The 21185-nt window shown below is 41.1% G+C and overlaps 1 protein-coding gene across 2 annotated transcripts; it reads right to left on the bottom strand.

Annotated features, from left to right (window-relative positions):
• Window positions 1-872: 872 nt before the first annotated feature.
• Window positions 873-19312, bottom strand: hdgfl3 (HDGF like 3). Of its 2 annotated transcripts, XM_064989167.1 has the most exons (7): window positions 19199-19312; window positions 18515-18615; window positions 17286-17362; window positions 10889-11027; window positions 10376-10543; window positions 4138-4269; window positions 873-3511 (listed from the first exon to the last, which is right to left on the bottom strand). In XM_064989167.1, exons 2-7 carry the CDS (start codon window positions 18596-18598, stop codon window positions 3485-3487), a joined length of 627 nt encoding a protein of 208 aa, XP_064845239.1. In that variant the 5' UTR covers window positions 18599-18615; window positions 19199-19312; the 3' UTR covers window positions 873-3484. The 2 variants fall into 2 exon arrangements, with proteins under 2 accessions (XP_064845239.1, XP_064845247.1); XM_064989175.1 differs by lacking the exon at window positions 19199-19312 and having other exon boundaries at window positions 4138-4266; window positions 18515-19192.
• Window positions 19313-21185: the final 1873 nt, after the last annotated feature.

Below are 21185 nucleotides of genomic sequence, written 5' to 3'. Positions count from 1 at the left end.
TATATCTCTGCCTAGCATAACTGCAGAAACCAGTCCAAAAGTATCTCTCTGCCTAGCATAACTGCAGAAACCAGTCCAAAAGTATCTCTCTGCCTAGCATAACCGCAGAAACCAGTCCAAAAGTATCTCTCTGCCTAGCATAACCGCAGAAACCAGTCCAAAAGTATCTCTCTGCCTAGCATAACCTGGTGGCCAGTCTGTTTCATATATTCTGCACTGGCCAACTCTAAGTGTAGTATATTCAATACTCACAACTGTAGTCTTTAGTGTACACTACTGTAGTCTCACTGATGTACTCTACTGACAGCAACACAACAGAGACTTAATATAAAAACAGCATCCAAGCATATCTTGCTCAGTGGTACATTCCTTTACCTTTACTCCTTTACTCATTTCTGTTTGTCAGTGACTAGTCTTAGCCTATTATGGAACTGATTTAGGATCAGTTTAGCCTTTTAGATTGCAATGAATAACAATAAATGGACGGGGGGACCTGACCCTAGATCAGCAGCACTCCTACCCTGGGATATGTTATGAATATAGCACTGTTCTAAATGTGTTTTCAGCTAAATTACCTAAATTGGTTCTGTCAAGCATTACAACGTTTACTTTGAAATAAAACAATAGGTTTGTTGTCATAAAATGCTATATGGTGAATCAAAATAGATTGTGTTATGTTTAAAGGTATTTGGAGAGGATTTAAGGACTAGTTTTGTGGACGCAATATTTGGATATTTGTGTCTAATTTAAGTGTTAAAAACCTGAAATAAATCTTGATTTGTAAAATCTGATTTGTGTTTTCTGGCTCTGTTGGTGCTCTTGCATTTGAGATGTCCGTGTTATCCAAATAATACGTGTTTGCAAACACTGAGTGCATTCCAATGAGTTTATTCTGTAAAAGTCTTGTCCATAAACAGCAACAGTTTACTTTAAACTACAAACCTTTAAAATGTAAAACATGTTCTAATTCGAGCATTAACAAAGATTGAAAGGTTTAAATAAAAAAAAATTAAAATGTATGAGTTTACATTTCACACAGTATTATAATCAACTATCATCAAAAAAATAAATAGAATATATTTTTCATAAAGACATAGGAAGGAGAGCAGGCTACTGGCATACCATTGATGTGAGTGTGTAAGAGTAAGTTTGAAAGCTGAACCAAGGCAGAAAACACAATTTTCCAGTATGCCAGGTGCCAACTTTATACCAAACACTAAAGCTGCATTCATGACAAGTCGGAAACTCTGAAAATATGACTTGAAAACTCTGAGAAACGAGTTGTGTGCATTCACATGCCTTGAACTCGTTGAGAACGCTGATTTCGTTATCGAGGTAATTTCCTTAGTAGGTGATGTCACTTGTAAATAGTTGGAGGGCAGTTCAAATGTTGTTGTTTTAACTCGGAAGCTTGTATTTCTGAGTTTCCAACATGTCTTAAATGCCTCAGGATGAAAACCAATATATCGTCTGAGAAAGGTGCTTGCAAAAATGGTTGTGTTATGTCTTTTTTTCTCATTCACCGCACTGTGGAAGAAGTGTGAATGGAAAAACAGCAGGTATACTGAACAAATATATAAACGCAACATGCAACAATTTCAAAGATTTTACTGAGTTTATATAAACGCAACATGCAACAATTTCAACATTTTTACTGAGTTACAGTTCATATAACAAAATCAGTCAATTTAAATGAATTAATTAGTCCCTAATCTATTGATTTCACATGAGTGGGCAGGGGCGCAGCCATGGGTGGGCCTGGGAGGGCATAGACCCACCCACTTGGGAGCCAGGCCCAGCCAATCAGAATGAGTTTTCCCCCACAAAAGCATTTTTACACAGACAGAAATACGCCTTAGTTTCATCAGCTGTCCAGGTGGGTGGTCTCACACGATCCCGAAGGTGAAGAAGCTGGATGTGGAGGTCCTGGGCTGGTGTGGTTACACGTGGTCTGCGGTTGTGAGGCTGGTTGGATGTACTGTCAAATTCTCTAAAATGACGTTGGAGGCGGCTTATGGTAGAGACATGAACATTCAATTCTCTGGTAACAGCTCTGGTGGACATTCCTGCAGTCACCATGCCAATTGCATGCTCACTCAAAACTTGCGACATCTGTGGCATTGTGTTGTGTGACAAACTTTTATTGTCCCTAGCACAAGGAGCACCTGTGTAATGCTAATTTAATCATATGCCACACCTGTCAGTAATCTTGGCAATGGAGAAATACTCACTGACAGTGATGTAAACAAATTTGTGCACCAAATTTGAGAGAAAGAATGTTTTTGTGCGTATGAAACATTTCTGGGATCTTTTATTTCAGCTCATCATGAAACATTTTACATGTTGCGTTTACCTTTTTGTTCAGTATAATTGAAAACGTTAAGAAAATAACTAGGTAGTTGTGTACAACAGTTGAGCATGCCACTATAGAAAGCTTTTAAAATATACTACTGTCTACTGACACAGGTTAAAACCGATTCATCACTTCCCATAGAAAGATGAAGGCAGCGTAGTGCACAAAAGTATGTAGGTGATAGGATTCCATTTGGAATGCGGACGAGTAGTTAGCTAGATCAGTCAGGTAGAATACTGGCCCTATACTCTACAACCAAAGTCAAATATATAGATAGAGAGTTAGAGAGTCGGTTTGTGCACAACACTTCGTACATTTATCTATGTCTGTTCCCATTCATCTTTTGCGGTTACATAAAAGAGCAACATACAGTGCTGAGTGATATGGATATGTTATACAGTCAGTTAAACACACATTTCAAATTTCCAGTAACTTTCCCCAAATTCTCAGGTTTCCCATGAATTCCAGTCGTATGATCACCGTATTTCCTGCTTATTCCCCCCTGATTGCAGGATTATTCCAACCGGGATTTCTGGAAAACTGGAAAGTTTTGAAAATGTACTGGAATTTTGCAACCCTAAGCTAGTCCCTCCCCTTAATCCATTGTTTTATAAAAGCAAATCCAAGATACAACTAGTATGATCATAACACTGCAATACCCAACATATATCAATCATCATAGACCACAAGGGAGTATATTATACTGTATATTTATAGAAGTTTTATCAAACATAGCTAACATGTTTACCTATATGACATCATTGATGGATTAATCAGATAGTGGAGGCTAAGGGTCAATATAAATATCGATTGATGCTTATTTTACACTGTTTAGATATGAAATGTGGTGTTCTGATTTTGAAAGAGACGGGGACACAAGTGTGTGTGTATGTTGTTTTGGAGCTAGTTACCTTGGCTCTAGTCAAGCTTGGGCGTTTATTGGCTGAAGCAGAGTTGTACAGATTTAGTGATATACTGTAGTAGATATGTGCTATTTTCTACATAGAGATAGACGTGAATGGCCCATTACAGGTAGTGCTAGAGGTGGTGATTATGGGAGTTTGATCATTCCAATATCACGTGACAGCAACAATGAATACCTTCCTTTCCCTCTGCAGGTGTCCACAGCACCTAATGTTCTTCTCTCAGCAGCTGGTTCTGGAACAGAAGGCATACAAATATTCTAATTGAAAAGTATCCTATTAAACAATTAGAATACACATCAGAAACATAAGTATCTGATAGTGACACAGGACACAATGAAGTGATATAATAATGCTGTTTGAAGGATACAAGAGAATCAGAACAGTTATTTTGCTACCATGCCCCCTGGTGTCAGTATTCCTGCATTGAATGAACAATATCTGCCAACATTTTCAGCTCCATTTTAATCTTTGCTAAATCAAATCAATGAGTAATCAAGTGTTGATCTTGCAACACTATCACTTTGCGGTACCAAGGAAGGAATAAACATACCTGTGACTGAAATGTGTCAGCAATGTCTTGTCAACTAGGATCAATGTCACGCCAAGCATACAAACAGATCTGGGATCAGGCTACATCCACCATGGTTGGGGTCAATTCAAATTGAAGACAGTCAATTCAAGAAGTAGACTGAAATTCTGACTTAATTGTTGTAAAAATGTTATATTTTCAATAAACTGAAAAGGAGAACCTATTTATTTTAAATAAAATAAAAAATATTTTAAATTCAAATCCTTTCCTGATTTAACTGACTTTAATTAGAATTGTCCCCAACCCTGACATCCCCCTGGGCGGCCCACCTTGCTGTCGGCAGTGTTCTGAATGATGCCGTTATCGGGGTCTCCCCCCTCCGATCCGCTCTTCTGATCCTCCTCTTTCCCGTCCTCCAGATCCTCATCTCCAGACGAGATCCTGGACAGCTTGGATGACTTCTGGGGACAACACACACAGATCAGCACTATTTATTTATTCAGTGAATGCAAAAAAATGTGGTGCATGGTTTTCTCCACCCCACAGGCCATAGGGGGCTTGCTTTTATGCCCCATCGCTGGAGGTTGGCGAGGCATGGGCCGTGGCCTGTTCTGAACCTATTGAGGACCACTCCTTCCTGAGGACGTTGAAACCAAGAAGTTGTTGTGTGCAGGTAGTGATGAGGTGCTTATTTGTCAGAACAGCACTCATGCAACACTAAATGGACATGCTTTGCTAGTGGATAGCTAGAGTCCATGATACAGTAGTATCAATAAGTATTTCATACAAAGTAAGTACTTAATGAAGCGTAATGAATGTATCCATTGTCAACAGTGTGCGCAACTGGTGAACTGAAGTCAGGTGCAGGATAACAGAGATGAGTGAACAGGCACACTTTATTTGGCAGAAGGAAAACAGTCGGACGCAACTGCGCAACGACACTCCCGCCAAAGGAAAAAGCGAATAGAGCACTCATCACACAAATAATGTACAGCATACAATACCATGGGTTCCAAACAAGACCCGGCGAAAAACCAGCATGAAGCGTCACACATGACACGTAACGAACAATTACACACACAGACATGGGGGGAACAGAGGAAAATATACACGTAGAGTGATGAGGTGTAAAACAGGTGTGCGGAAAAACAAGACAAAACAAATGGAAAATGAAAAGTGGAGGGGTGATGGCTAGAAGACCGGTGACGTCGATCGCCGTGCGCTGCCCGAACAAGGAGAGGAGCCGACTTCGGCGGGAGTCGTGACATCCATTATTCTTTGAACTGTACGATTTTTAAAATAATTTCTGGACCCCAAATGTTCTGTAGGTATCTGAAAAAGTGAGCATGGCTAATGATGTTTCAACCAATCCCCAGTTAGGCTTCATCAGATCTGCTCCCTGTTAGAATGGCATAATGTATTAACATCCCTGTCAGAGAATCGTAATGTATTAACATCACTGTCAGAGTATCATAATGTATTAACATCCCTGTCAGAGTATCATAATGTATTAACATCCCTGTCAGAGTATCATAATGTATTAACATCCCTGTTAGAGTATCATAATGTATTAACATAACATCCCTGTTAGAGTATCATAATGTATTAACATCCCTGTCAGAGAATCATAATGTATTAACATCCCTGTTAGTGTATCATAATGTATTAACATCCCTGTTAGAGTATCATAATGTATTAACATCCCTGTTAGAGTATCATAATGTATTAACATCCCTGTTAGAGTATCATAATGTATTAACATCCCTGTTAGAGTATCATAATGTATTAACATCCCTGTTAGTGTATCATAATGTATTAACATCCCTGTTAGTGTATCATAATGTATTAACATCCCTGTTAGTGTATCATAATGTATTAACATCCCTGTTAGTGTATCATAATGTATTAATCATAATGTATTAACATCCCTGTTAGAGTATCATAATGTATTAACATCCCTGTTAGAGTATCATAATGTATTATTAAATCATAATGTATTAACATCCCTGTTAGAGTATCATAATGTATTAACATCCCTGTCAGAGTATCATAATGTATTAACATCCCTGTCAGAGTATCATAATGTATTAACATCCCTGTTAACATAATGTATTAACATAACATCCCTGTTAGAGTATCATAATGTATTAACATCCCTGTTAGAGTATCATAATGTATTAACATCCCTGTTAGAGTATCATAATGTATTAACATCCCTGTTAGAGTATCATTATGTATTAACATCCCTGTCAGAGTATCATAATGTATTAAATGACTTAAATGTAAATGTATGTAAATGATTAACATCCCTGTCAGAGTATCATAATGTATTAACATCCCTGTCAGAGTATCATAATGTATTAACATCCATGTTAGAGTATCATAATGTATTAACATAACATCCCTGTTAGAGTATCATAATGTATTAACATCCCTGTCAGAGTATCATAATGTATTAACATCCCTGTTAGAGTATCATAATGTATTTAGAGTATCATAATGTATTAACATCCCTGTTAGAGTATCATAATGTATTAACATCCCTGTTAGAGTATCATAATGTATTAACATCCCTGTTAGAGTATCATAATGTATTAACATCCCTGTTAGAGTATCATAATGTATTAACATCCCTGTTAGAGTATCATAATGTATTAACATCCCTGTTAGAGTATCATAATGTATTAACATCCCTGTTAGAGTATCATAATGTATTAACATCCCTGTTAGAGTATCATAATGTATTAACATCCCTGTTAGAGTATCATAATGTATTAACATCCCTGTTAGAGTATCATAATGTATTAACATCCCTGTTAGAGTATCATAATGTATTAACATCCCTGTCAGAGTATCATAATGTATTAACATCCCTGTTAGAGTATCATAATGTATTAACATCCCTGTTAGAGTATCATAATGTATTAACATCCCTGTTAGAGTATCATAATGTATTAACATCCCTGTAATGTATTAACATCCCTGTATCATAATGTATTAACATCCCTGTTAGAGTATCATAATGTATTAACATCCCTGTTAGAGTATCATAATGTATTAACATCCCTGTTAGAGTATCATAATGTATTAACATCCCTGTTAGAGTATCATAATGTATTAACATAACATCTGCTCTGCATAGCTCAGTTCAACTCTGTGTGTGATGCTGATCTGTTCAACTTTCACTACACCACACTACACGTATAAAGAACACAGGTCAAATGCTATTTGCGCTTTAACAAAACAGCTGTATTTGCACTGAGAAACAAAACAGCTGTATTTGCACTGAGAAACAAAACAGCTGTATTTGCACTGAGAAACAAAACAGCTGTATTTGCACTGAGAAACAAAACAGCTGAATTTGCACTGAGAAACAAAACAGCTGAAATTGCACTGAGAAACAAAACAACAAAAGCATAGCCAGCACTTTGAAGGACAAAAGCAAGAAAATGTTCATCTGTGTAATGCAAGCACGAGTTAGACTTCCAATTTGAGAGGCTGAGGTCGGTCTTCTGGAATGCTACATTTCATCGAATAGATGTGCGTAATAGAGCCCAGTTGCTAGGCAACAGTGGTTGCTAAGCGAGGGCGGGGTGGAGGGGGCTGTGGGTGACTTTTTTCAACCCAGGCCTCAATGGACACCACAGTAACATTACCTACAACCACCCTGCCTCTGTATGGGCCCATAGGCTTTGTGTTGTCCTGATGAAGGAAATACCATTCAAATGGAACTATCAGCGTTTCTCAACCCTCCGAGTTCACTTCATAATCATTATTTTTCAAGATATGCTGACGACTTGCAATGTAATGTATCAGTAGGCTTATGATAGCCCCCCCTCCCATTGCTCCCCTGAACATATGCACCTGCACTCTGACCTTTTACCTTTAACCTATAGGTTAGCTGTAGCTCCGGAGAGACTAGAAATAGATCTCAATAGTCTCACGTGGCTTCCTCTCATCTTATCGTTTGTTTCATTGAGCTGACATTGCTAAACAAGTGAAGACAGATACCTGGTTGGAAGGCATCCGTCATATTGCTTTCACCTTGTCAAGTCAAATCAAATCAAATTTTATTTGTCACATACACATGGTTAGCAGATGTTAATGCGATTGTAGCGAAATGCTTGTGCTTCTAGTTCCGACAATGCAGTAATAACCAACAAGTAATCTAACTAACAATTCCAAAACTACTGTCTTATACACACAAGTGTAAGGGGATAAAGAATATGTACATAAAGATATATGAATGAGTGATGGTACAGAGCAGCATAGGCAAGATACAGTAGATGGTATCGAGTACAGTATATACATATGAGATGAGTATGTAAACAAAGTGGCTAGTGATACATGTATTACATAAAGATGCGGTAGATGATATAGAGTACAGTATATACGTATACATATGAGATGAACAATGTAGGGTATGCAAACATTATATTAGGTAGCATTGTTTAAAGTGGCTAGTGATATATTTTACATAATTTCCCATCAATTCTCATTATTAAAGTGGCTGGAGTTGAGTCAGTGTGTTGGCAGCAGCCACTCAATGTTAGTGGTGGCTGTTTAACAGTCTGATGGCCTTGAGATAGAAGCTGTTTTTCAGTCTCTCGGTTCCAGCTTTGATGCACCTGTACTGACCTCGCCTTCTGGATGATAGCGGGGTGAACAGGCAGTGGCTCGGGTGGTTGTTGTCCTTGATCTTTATGGCCTTCCTGTAACATCGGGTGGTGTAGGTGTCCTGGAGGGCAGGTAGTTTGCCCCCGGTGATGCGTTGTGCAGACCTCACTACCCTCTGGAGAGCCTTACGGTTGTGGGAGGAGCAGTTGCCGTACCAGGAGGTGATACAGCCCGCCAGGATGCTCTCGATTGAGCATCTGTAGAAGTTTGTGAGTGCTTTTGGTGACAAGCCAAATTTCTTCAGCCTCCTGAGGTTGAAGAGGCGCTGCTGCGCCTTCTTCACGATGCTGTCTGTGTGGGTGGACCAATTCAGTTTGTCTGCCGAAGAACTTAAAACTTACTACCCTCTCCACTACTGTTCCATCGATGTGGATAGGGGGGTGTTCCCTCTGCTGTTTCCTGAAGTCCACAATCATCTCCTTAGTTTTGTTGACGTTGAGTGTGAGGTTATTTTCCTGACACCACACTCCGAGGGCCCTCACCTCCTCCCTGTAGGCCGTCTCGTCGTTGTTGGTAATCAAGCCTACCACTGTTGTGTCGTCCGCAAACTTGATGATTGAGTTGGAGGCGTGTGTGGCCACGCTGTCGTGGGTGAACAGGGAGTACAGGAGAGGGCTCATAACGCACCCTTGTGGGGCCCCAGTGTTGAGGATCAGCGGGGTGGAGATGTTGTTGCCTACCCTCACCACCTGGGGGCGGCCCGTCAGGAAGTCCAGTACCCAGTTGCACAGGGCGGGGTTGAGACCCAGGGTCTCAAGCTTGATGACGAGCTTGGAGGGTACTATGGTGTTAAATGCCGAGCTGTAGTCGATGAACAGCATTCTCACATAGGTATTCCTCTTGTCCAGGGATAGGGATAGGGATTGATTGAATATGTCCGTAAACACACCAGCCAGCTGGTCTGCGCATGCTCTGAGGGCGCGGCTGGTGATGCCTTCTGGGCCTGCAGCCTTGCGAGGGTTAACACATTTAAATGTTTTACTCACCTCGGCTGCAGTGAAGGAGAGTCAGCATGTTTTTGTTGCAGGCCGTGTCAGTGGCACTGTATTGTCCTCAAAGCGGGCAAAAAAGTTATTTAGTCTGCCTGGGAGCAAGACATCCTGGTCCGTGACGGGGCTGGTTTTCTTTTTGTAATCCGTGATTGACTGTAGACCCTGCCACATACCTCTTGTGTCTGAGCCGTTGAATTGAGATTCTACTTTGTCTCTATACTGACGCTTAGCTTGAGGGCATAGCTGCGCTGTTTGTATTCGGTCATGTTTCCGGTCACCTTGCCCTGATTAAAAGCAGTGGTTCGCGCTTTCAGTTTCACGCGAATGCTGCCATCAATCCACGGTTTCTGGTTTGGGAATGTTTTAATCGTTGCTATGGGAACGACATATTCAACGCACGTTCTAATGAACTCGCACACCGAATCAGCATATTCGTCAATGTTGTTGTCTGACGCAATACGAAACATATCCCAGTCCGCTCAGTGCAGATGAAGGAGAGGAGGCAAGGAGAGGAGGCACGGAGAGGAGGCAAGGAGAGGAAGCCCCTTGAAAGTGTTTAGATGCACTTTAGAGATGCCCCTGAAATGACCCTGTTGTCAACCATCTCACACAAAAAAAATCAAAAAACACGCCCAAGACCATTGTGACATGTATGTTAAGCCAGTGTTCTTCAACCCTGTTCCTGGGTTCCCACAGGCTGGGCAGACTTTTATATAGCCCAGCACTAACACAACTGACCAAACTAATCATTGATCTTTGAACCAGGTGTGTTAATGCTGGGTTGGAATAAAAATCTGCACACCCTGTGGGTCTCCAGGACTATGGATGAGTACTACAGGTTTACAGTGTGATAGAGTGTAATAACAGGTCTGATAACTAGTTTGTGATGACCTGGTACCTTAGAGGAGGCCGTCCTTTTCCGTTTGAACCCGGCCCTGTCTTCCTTCAGTTTGCCTTGGTCATCCTCCACCTCCTCTATGGAATCTCTCTCCTCCCCTTCACTGCTCCCGTCTGCCACGTCTCCTCCTTCTCCCGCCGTCTTGGAAAAGCTCTGCTGCTGGATGGCCTGACAGCATAGGACAGAGTAGCGTAGAATAGAGTACAACTTTATTGTCCACACAGAGTAGGAAATATACCTTTGGCTTCATAGTGACATGAGAAAAATCTACAAAACAGTACAGTGAGCAGACACTATTCACTGATGTCCTATTGAGATCAACTGAGAAAATATTGGGAGCAAAACAAATAAAATAGAAGTCTCTTCTATAAGGAACTCTCCAGGAGAGGACTGCACCAAGGTGAAGCAGCAGCCCATAATATCAGAATGCACTGTCCACATATCTGGATTACTTTTGTATACTTCTGTATGTGCCGATCAATCCACAAAAATGGACTGAGAAGCACGACGGACCTGATAGCCGGTGAATTTGACCCCTGCGTTGTTCTCGATCTCCCACAGACCCTCGTTGAAACCTTTCCTCTTGTTGGACTTGCCAAACTTGTCCTTGTACTCCTTGTATGGTAGGAGATCCCTGGGGCCCAGGAAGGCACTGTGGTGGGACAGAGATGGTGAGCAGTAATACCAACCTGACCAGAACCAAACCACTAACATTCATCTGTCATCACAAAAATGTAACTTACACTGAGTGTACAAAACATTAAGAACACCTTCCTAATATTGAGTTGCACCCCCCCCTTTCACCTCAGGGCAGCCTATATTCGTCGGGGCATGGACTCTACAAGGTGTTGAAAGCGTTCCACAGGGATGCTGGCCCATGTTGACTCCAATGTTTCCCACAGTTGTGTAAAGTTGGCTGGATGTCCTTTGGGCGGTGGACCATTGTTGATACACACGGAAAACTGTTGAGCATGAAAAACCCTGAAGCATCACAGTTCTTGACACAAAGCGGTGCACCTGGCACCTACTACCATACCCTGTTCAAAGGCACTTCAATCTTTTGTCTTGTCCAATCACCCTTTGAATGGTACACATACATAATCCATGTCTCAATTGTCTCAAGACTTAAAAATCATTCTTTATCCTGTCTCCTCCCCTTCATCTACACTGATTTGAAGTGGATTTAACAAGTTACATCAATAAGGAATCATAGCTTCAACCTGGATTCACCTGGTCAGTCTATATCATGGAAAGAGCAGGTGTTCTCAATGTTTTGTACACTCAGTATATGTACTACAAAGACTCTGTCATGTAACTGATATACTCAAGTTGTGCTACTGCTTTGTGAAGTGAGCGTTCATGTTTATAACTAGAGTGTGTGTGCAAACAATAAATATATTCGCTATAAAGTACCCAAGTTAAGATAGTGTTATATTTAAGCAATGAGGCACAATGGAGTGTAATATATGGCCAATTTACCACGGCGAAGGGCTGTTCTTATGTACGACACAATGCATAGTGCCTGGATACCTCAAACCCCATTGGCCATATACCTCAAACCCCTGAGATGCCTTATTGCTACTATAAACTGGTTACCCATGGAATTAGAGCAGTAAAAATAAATATGTTGCCATACCCGTGGTATACGGTCTGATATACCACGGCTGTCAATCATCATTCAGGGCTCAAACCTTCCAGTTTATAATAGGCCTATATTATCTGCTGATCACTATAATACAGTGTTATAACAGGCTCCCGGGTGGATTAGTGGTCTAAGGCACTGAATCGCAGTGCTAGCTGTGCCACTAGGGATTCTGGGTTCGATTCCAGGCTCTGTCGCAGCTGGCCGCCACCAGGAGACCCATGGGGCGGCGCACAATTGGCCCAGCATTGTCTGGGTTAGGGGAGGGTTTGGCCGGCAGAGATGTCCTTGTCCCATCGCGCACTAGCGACTCCTGTGGCGGGCCGAGCACAGTGCACGATGACAAGGTCGCCAGGTGCACGGTGTTTTCTCCAGTGACACATTCAGTGTAACGGCTGGCTTAACATAGGCCTCAGTGTTAACATAGGCCTCAGGGCATTGTGTAATAACATAGCCTCAGTGTTAACATGCCTCGGAGGACAGTGTATTAACATAGCCTCAGTGTATTAACATAGGCCTCTCCCGAGTCTGCCTCAGTGTATTAACATAGGCCTCAGTGTAATAACATGCAGTGTAATAGACATAGGCCTCAGTGTTGGATAGGCCTCAGTGCGATCAGTGACACATAGGCCTCATAACATTGTGATAACATAGGCCTCAGTGTAATAACATAGGCCTCAGTGTATTAACATAGGCCATGTAACATAGGCCTCAGTGAGATTAACATAGGCCTCAGTGTAATAACATAGGCCTCAGTGTATTAACATAGGCCTCAGTGTATTAACATAGGCCTCAGTGTATTAACATAGGCCTCAGTGTACTAAGTGTATTAACATAAACATAGGCCTCAATAACATAGCCTCAGCTATAACTGTGTAACACCATAGGCATCAGTGTAATAAGATAGGCCTCAGTGTAATAACATAGGCCTCAGTGTAATTACATAGGCCTCAGTGTATTAACATGTGCCTCAGTGTATTAACATAGGCCTCAGTGTAATAACATAACATAGGCCTCAGTGTAATAACATAGGCCTCAGTGTATAACATAAGGCCTCAGTGTAATAACATAGGCCTCAGTGTATTAACATAGGCCTCAGTGTGTAATAACATAGGCCTAACAGGCCTCAGTGTAATAACATAGGCCTCAGTGTAATAACATGTAATAACATAGGCCTCAGTGTAATAACATAGGCCTCAGTGTATTAACATAGGCCTCAGTGTAATAACATAGGCCTCAGTGTAATAACATAGGCCTCAGTGTAATAACATAGGCCTCAGTGTAATAACATAGGCCTCAGTGTATTAACATAGGCCTCAGTGTATTAACATAGGCCTCAGTGTATTAACATAGGCCTCAGTGTATTAACATAGGCCTCAGTGTAATAACATAGGCCTCAGTGTAATAACATAGGCCTCAGTGTAATAACATAGGCCTCAGTGTAATAACATAGGCCTCAGTGTAATAACATAGGCCTCAGTGTAATAACATAGGCCTCAGTGTATTAACATAGGCCTCAGTGTAATAACATAGGCCTCAGTGTAACACCATCAGTGTAACACCATAGGCCTCAGTGTAATAACATAGGCCTCAGTGTAATAACATAGGCCTCAGTGTAACACCATCAGTGTAACACCATAGGCCTCAGTGTAATAACATAGGCCTCAGTGTGTCAGTGTATAACATAGGCCTCAGTGTAATAACATAGGCCCTCAGTGTAAGGCCTCACCATAGGCCTCAGTGTAATAACATAGGCCTCAGTGTAATAACATAGGCCTCAGTGTAATAACATAGGCCTCAGTGTAACAACATAGGCCTCAGTGTAATAACATAGGCCTCAGTGTAATAACATAGGCCTCAGTGTAAGGCCTCAGTGTAACATATCAGTGTAAACATAGGCCTCAGTGTAATAACATAGGCCTCAGTGTAATTAACATAGGCCTCAGTGTATTAACATAGGCCTCAGTGTAATAACATAGGCCTCAGTGTAATAACATAGGCCTCAGTGTAATAACATAGGCCTCAGTAACATAGGCCTCAGTGCTATAACATAGGCCTCAGTGTAATAACATAGGCCTCAGTGTAATAACATAGGCCTCAGTGTAATAACATAGGCCTCTAACATAGGCCTCAGTGTAATAACATAGGCCTCAGTGTAATAACATAGGCCTCAGTGTAATAACATAGGCCTCAGTGTAATAACATAGGCCTCAGTGTAACACCATCAGTGTAACACCATAGGCCTCAGTGTAATAACATAGGCCTCAGTGTAATAACATAGGCCTCAGTGTAATAACATAGGCCTCAGTGTAATAACATAGGCCTCAGTGTAACACCATCAGTGTAACACCATAGGCCTCAGTGTAATAACATAGGCCTCAGTGTAATAACATAGGCCTCAGTGTAATAACATAGGCCTCAGTGTATTAACATAGGCCTCAGTGTAACACCATCAGTGTAACCCCATAGGCCTCAGTGTAATAACATAGGCCTCAGTGTAATAACATAGGCCTCAGTGTAATAACATAGGCCTCAGTGTAATAACATAGGCCTCAGTGTAATAACATAGGCCTCAGTGTAATAACATAGGCCTCAGTGTAATAACATAGGCCTCAGTGTAATAACATAGGCCTCAGTGTAATAACATAGGCCTCAGTGTAATAACATAGGCCTCAGTGTAATAACATAGGCCTCAGTGTAACATAGGCCATCAGTGTAATAACATAGGCCTCAGTGTAATAACATAGGCCTCAGTGTAATAACATAGGCCTCAGTGTAATAACATAGGCCTCAGTGTAATAACATAGGCCTCAGTGTAATAACATAGGCCTCAGTGTAATAACATAGGCCTCAGTGCCTCAGTGCATAATAACATAGGCCTCAGTGTAATAACATAGGCCTCAGTGTAAACATAGGCCTCAGTGTAATAACATAGGCCTCAGTGTAATAACATAGGCCTCAGTGTAATAACATAGGCCTCAGTGTATTAACATAGGCCTCAGTGTAATAACATAGGCCTCAGTGTAATAACATAGGCCTCAGTGTAATAACATAGGCCTCAGTGTAATAACATAGGCCTCAGTGTAATAACATAGGCCTCAGTGTAATAACATAGGCCTCAGTGTAATAACATAGGCCTCAGTGTAATAACATAGGCCTCAGTGTAACAACATAGGCCTCAGTGTATTAACATAGGCCTCAGTGTAATAACATAGGCCTCAGTGTAATAACATAGGCCTCAGTGTAATAACATAGGCCTCAGTGTAATAACATAGGCCTCAGTAATAAATAGGCCATAGTGTAATAACATAGGCCTCAGTGTAATAACATAGGCCTCAGTGTAATAACATAGGCCTCAGTGTATTAACATAGGCCTCAGTGTAATAACATCACATAGGCCTCAGTGTAATAACATAGGCCTTAGTGTAATAACATAGGCCTCAGTGTAATAACATAGGCCTCAGTGTAACACCATCAGTGTAACCCCATAGGCCTCAGTGTAATAACATAGGCCTCAGTGTAATAACATAGGCCTCATAGGCCTCAGTGTAATAACAGGCCTCAGTGTAATAACATAGGCCTCAGTGTAGTGTAACATAGGCCTCAGTGTAATAACATAGGCCTCAGTGTAATAACATAGGCCTCAGTGTAATAACATAGGCCTCAGTGTAATAACATAGGCCTCAGTGTCATCAGTCAGTAATAACATAGGCCTCAGTGTAATAACATAGGCCTCAGTGTAATAACATGTAGTGTAACATAGGCCTCAGTGTAATAACATAGGCCTCAGTGTAATTAGTGGCCTCAGTGTAATAACATAGGCCTCAGTAATAACATAGGCCAAAAAGGCCTCAGTGTAATAACATAAGTGTAATAACATAGGCCTCAGTGCATCAGTGTAACCCAAGTGTATTCCCATAGGCCTCAGTGTAATAACACTTAGTGTAGGCCCCAGGCTCTGGTAACATAGGCCTCAGTGCACTATAATAGGTGAATAGGCCTCAGTGCCATTTGGCCTCAGTGTAATAACATAGGCCTCAGTGTGTAATTAACATAGGCCTCAGTGTTAACATATTAACATAGGCCTCAGTGTGCCATAAGTGTAAAACATATCAGTGGATATTTATTAGCCTCAGTGTGGCCTCAGTGTAATAACATAGGCCTCCCATAGGCCTGTGAAGTTCATCAATAACATAGGCCTCAGTGGGGGTAGGCCTCAGTGTAATAACATAGGCCTCAGTGTAATAACATAGCCTCAGTGTAATAACATAGGCCTCAGTGTAATAACATAGGCCTCAGTGTATTAACATAGGCCTCAGTGTAATATCATGTCAGTAATAACATAGGCCTCAGTGTAATAACATAGGCCTCAGTGATAACATGTAGTGTAATAACATAGCCTCAGTGTAATATCATAGGAGTGATAACATAGCCTCAGTGTATTAACATAGGCCTCAGTGTATTAACATAGGCCTCAGTGTAATATCATAGGCCTCAGTGTATTAACATAGGCCTCAGTGTAACACCATAGGCCTCAGTGTAATAACATAGGCCTCCGTGTAACACCATAGGCCTCAGTGTAACACCATAGGCCTCAGTGTAACACCATAGGCCTCAGTGTAACACCATAGGCCTCAGTGTAACACCATAGGCCTCAGTGTAATATCATAGGCCTCAGTGTAACACCATAGGCCTCAGTGTAACACCATAGGCCTCAGTGTAATAACATAGGCCTCAGTGTAATAACATAGGCCTCAGTGTATTAACATAGGCCTCAGTAATATCATAGGCCTCAGTGTAATAACATAGGCCTCAGTGTAATAACATAGGCCTCAGTGTAATAACATAGGCCTCAGTGTATTAACATAGGCCACAGTGTAATAACATAGGTCTCAGTGTAATAACATAGGCCTCAGTGTAATAACATAGGCCTCAGTGTAATAACATAGGCCTCAGTGTATTAACATAGGCCTCAGTGTATTAACATAGGCCTCAGTGTATTAACATAGGCCACAGTGTAATAACATAGGTCTCAGTGTAATAACATAGGTCTCAGTGTAATAACATAGGTCTCAGTGTAATAACATAGGCCACAGGAGATGCTTTTGGTAATATGCTTATCAACAAAAAAGTTGTAAAGAAAAGGTGTGCATGTGTCCCAAATATTCCCTATGTCGTGCACTACTTACCCCATTGGGCTCTGGTCAAAGGTAGTGCACTATATAGGGAATAGGGTGCCATTTGGGACATAATAGTGTGTTGGCTTACGTTTCATGTGTGCCAAAGAAAAATATGGGATATTTATTAGCAGGTGGCTTGACAGCTCCCTCTGGAAGTTCATCAATCTAATGGGGGTAGAGAGAGAGAGAGAGTGATGTAGAGAGTGTGAGAGAGATATGTAGAGAGTGAGAGATAGAGAGTGAGAGAGAGATATGTAGAGAGTGAGAGAGAGAGATGTAGAGAGAGAGAGATGTAGAGAGAGAGAGAGATGTAGAGAATGATGTAGAGAGAGAGATGTAGAGAGTGAGAGAGCGATGTAGAGAGTGAGAGATGTAGAGAGTGAGAGAGCGATGTAGAGAGAGAGAGAGAGAGAGAGAGAGAGAGAGAGAGAGATGTAGAGAGAGAGAGAGAGAGAGATGTAGAGAGGGAGATGTAGAGAGAGAGAGAGAGATGTAGAGAGAGAGATGTAGAGAGAGAGATGTAGAGAGAGAGATGTATAGAGAGAGATGTAGAGAGAGAGAGATGTAGAGAGAGAGAGAGAGACACTCAAGTCAGAAATGAACCCATAATACAAACTGCAACAGTGTATGTGAACTGCATTAACACACTTTAATATGTCAGTAAGCAGTAGTGTCCTAACTTCAATGCTGTGTGTTGTCTATTCCAAACAACAGAAATAAGAGTGTAAAGTGTCAGTATTATGAAACAATGTTGCAGATGCTAGAACACTTGAGGCCAACAGTGTAATCAGAACGCTTACAATGTAACATTGTTGTTGGAAAGGGCTCACGTCACCCGGTTACCTCAGGTCAAGTCTGACTGACTATAAAGGCTAGCTCTAGTAGGCTATACCAAATCACTCTATAGGTCGATACAATTACAACCGCTTTGCATTCAAGTGAATTTGTGGAATGTGGGAAATGAAAAGTAAAAACAGTACGTAAGGAAGAGACTGATTCAAAAACAGACGTAGTAGCACACCATTCAATAGCGCCCTCGTTTCCTGACTGGGAAACACAGGGAAAATGTAAAGAATGGTAAACATAAGAATGACTGGTTATTGTGGTTTGCAGCGTATCAAAATAGCGATCCGCAATAGCTGAATATGTGGTGAAGGTAGGTTGGTAGGTACACTGTGAACTAAGCTGCGAAAGACAAACACGCATGGTGAAGAAGGTGGCGGCAAGAGCCCATCGCATATATCCCAAAGCATCGGCGGTATTGTCTCAGGCAACCCCGCCTCCCTGCTTTTCAGCTCGGCTGCATCACCTACTCACCCTCGCTGGCCAGTGTGGGTATCCCTTCATCTTCGCAAAAACCAAATCTCCTGCCTTGTACTCCCGCGGCCGTGGACGAGCCATAATGACTGTGTGCCAGTCTACTCCAATTTGAGATGAAAATAAATAAAGGTGTTTTAGTTCGGCCCTCAACAGAGATGGGGATCATCGACAATCAATGTTTTGATAGCAAGACCGCAGTTTACACGCAAATAAATAATTAAAGCAAAGGATAAGGCCTGGAAACGGTGCCTCATGCACGAAAATGTGTAGATCAGCGCAAGAATACAGGTACAAAACCTAAATCCCAACGTCGAGAAGCTGTCACTGTAGTCCTTAGAGAATGTTAATAATAATAATAATTTTAAAAACGTCCTCAATAGTGGATGTATTAATTTAAAAAGGACAGCGGCATGGAGAACATGGACTCTCACCAAAATTCGGCTACTCCTCAAATAGAGACAGAAAATATGGGTAATTCCTAGACTACATAACCAATTTCTTGCCTGTCCTTGCAGAGGCACAATTTAAAATGCAGTATTGTTTTCAATTACAGCCTACATTTTGAGTAGCCTGCAGGCTACTTAAATATGCTAAATAAATTATGTCAGAAAATAGGTCTGCCAGTGCCATAGGTGTCAAACTAACCCGAGTACTGCCAAAGTATATGCAGCAATATACTACCTTGTGCAAAGAACACCGCGATTAAAGAGTCTGTAAGGAACTTTAGCTTCTGGGGGAGCCCAGATTATCTCATTGGATAGAAAGAGGCACACCTTCCCATGTCCATGAGCATAAACTACAGTATATAGAGTGCCACAGTATGAGTCATAATACCCATAAAACCTAGCGGTCAAACAGGGAAAGGGCTCCAAAAAATTTCCCACCATTTCTTTTTCCCTTGGGGGTATTTAGAAACACTTAAAATAAGGGCTGTGTAAATCTCTAGAACAAGGTGACTTTTATCAATATATTTGCTTGTGTTTACCTACCCAAAATGAAATGCTATTTAGCTGCTAATGTGGCCATCATAAAGAATTACAAATGCCGTGATAATCTGGACAAGACTTCCGAATCAAAGTAAAGGTACGAATCTCTGGATTAACTATCTAATGTTAGCTAAGTGTAGTAATGAATAATTTAGCTACATTTCTTTAAATGGACAATTCTTTGAACTGTCTTGTGCAAGTTTTAAATTGACACAATACCTGTTAGCAAAGGTGTCAGCTGGAGATGAAGTGCAGGAGTTTACAGGGATTTGTAATCTTGCATGATGTCTACTTTGATGCTAATTAGCATGTTCAAATCTGAGAGGAAATAGAGCCGAATAAATATATTGATAAAAGTCACCTTGTCCGAGAGAGTTTTACATGGATATCAAAATGTCACGCCTGGGTAAGCCTACACAAAACACAACCCTTATTTTAAGTGTTTCTAACATCCCCTATGGAAAAAATGAATGGTGGAAAAACGATTGGATCCATTTCCCTGTTTGACCGCTATGCTTTATGGGTATTAGGACATCTCCACTGTGGGGCTCTACTGTTAGCATAAATATTCAGATTTTATGAGTTAATGAACCATGCAGACAATACTAAAGCCAAAATTGAAGGTTCACATTTAGCCAGCAACTTCTGTATAGCCTCTTTTAACAGATATTGATTGCATTTATCTGATTCAGGGGCCTGTTTTTATTTATTTTATTACAGATTAATATGATCCTGTGTTTAGGTTGGGTTTTTGGTTAAAGCATATGTTGTGCTTCGGATTTAGGCCTATTCTGAATGGTTTAAGTGTTATAAAGAAAAGGGTTCATATGTAGAGTTTACAATGAACTATAACATATGTCCACATATGTTGTGTTTAATGGGGAAGGAACATGTACATCTAGCCATATAAATATTGAGAGAGGAAGTCACACTCATCGAAAGATGTTCACTCCAATCCAAGGTCACATAAATTCAATGTTCAAACTCAAGAGGAAAATCTGAATCATGTGCATATATGTTTCAACCAGCAGATGGTAGTAAAACCTAAGCAATGCCAGAGAAACAAACCCTCATGGACAGCCAGGGCAGTTTCCAGGAGTGTTTCAGTTCGATTCAACATTTACTACGTTGCGTGACGGTTTGTACCGAACGACACGTTTCCCCAAAACGTTGGTCAACTTTCTTGAACAGACGTTGAGGTATATTTAATCAGTTTGGTGGGTGTATCGGAGTGTGGCTGGACACAATGAGTGACGTATGCCTATTTAAAGGGAAGCGGGGCATTTTGAACCCACAACCCAACCACTCCAGTTTTTTAACTGGCCATACAGAACAGTAACGTTTCCGTTTAATTGAACGTTGGAATCCGTTTTTTTTGTACTGAACGCCGCCCAAATGATAACGGCGCGGTTCCCGGACAGACTAAGCACAGTCAAAGATTGTCTATTATATTGACAAGATAGTTGATTGACCATTCTAACAATGGAAATACATATCCTCAAATATGGAAGGCAGGAGGCGAGATCTGGTGGGACCATTCTAGACAATGAGAGGGCAGATACGTGATACAGTCAATAGAGATAGAGGAAACTGAGCTGCACTTCCTATCCTCCTGCCCAATGAATGGCCATATTAGACACATATTTCTCTCAGATTACACAGATCCACAAAGAATTCAAAAA

This window comes from Oncorhynchus masou, chromosome 2 (assembly GCF_036934945.1).
Source record: "Oncorhynchus masou masou isolate Uvic2021 chromosome 2, UVic_Omas_1.1, whole genome shotgun sequence".
Lineage (NCBI taxonomy): Eukaryota > Metazoa > Chordata > Actinopteri > Salmoniformes > Salmonidae > Oncorhynchus > Oncorhynchus masou.
Note: the sequence above shows the minus strand (reverse complement) of the source record. Positions and strands in the feature narration are given on the sequence as shown.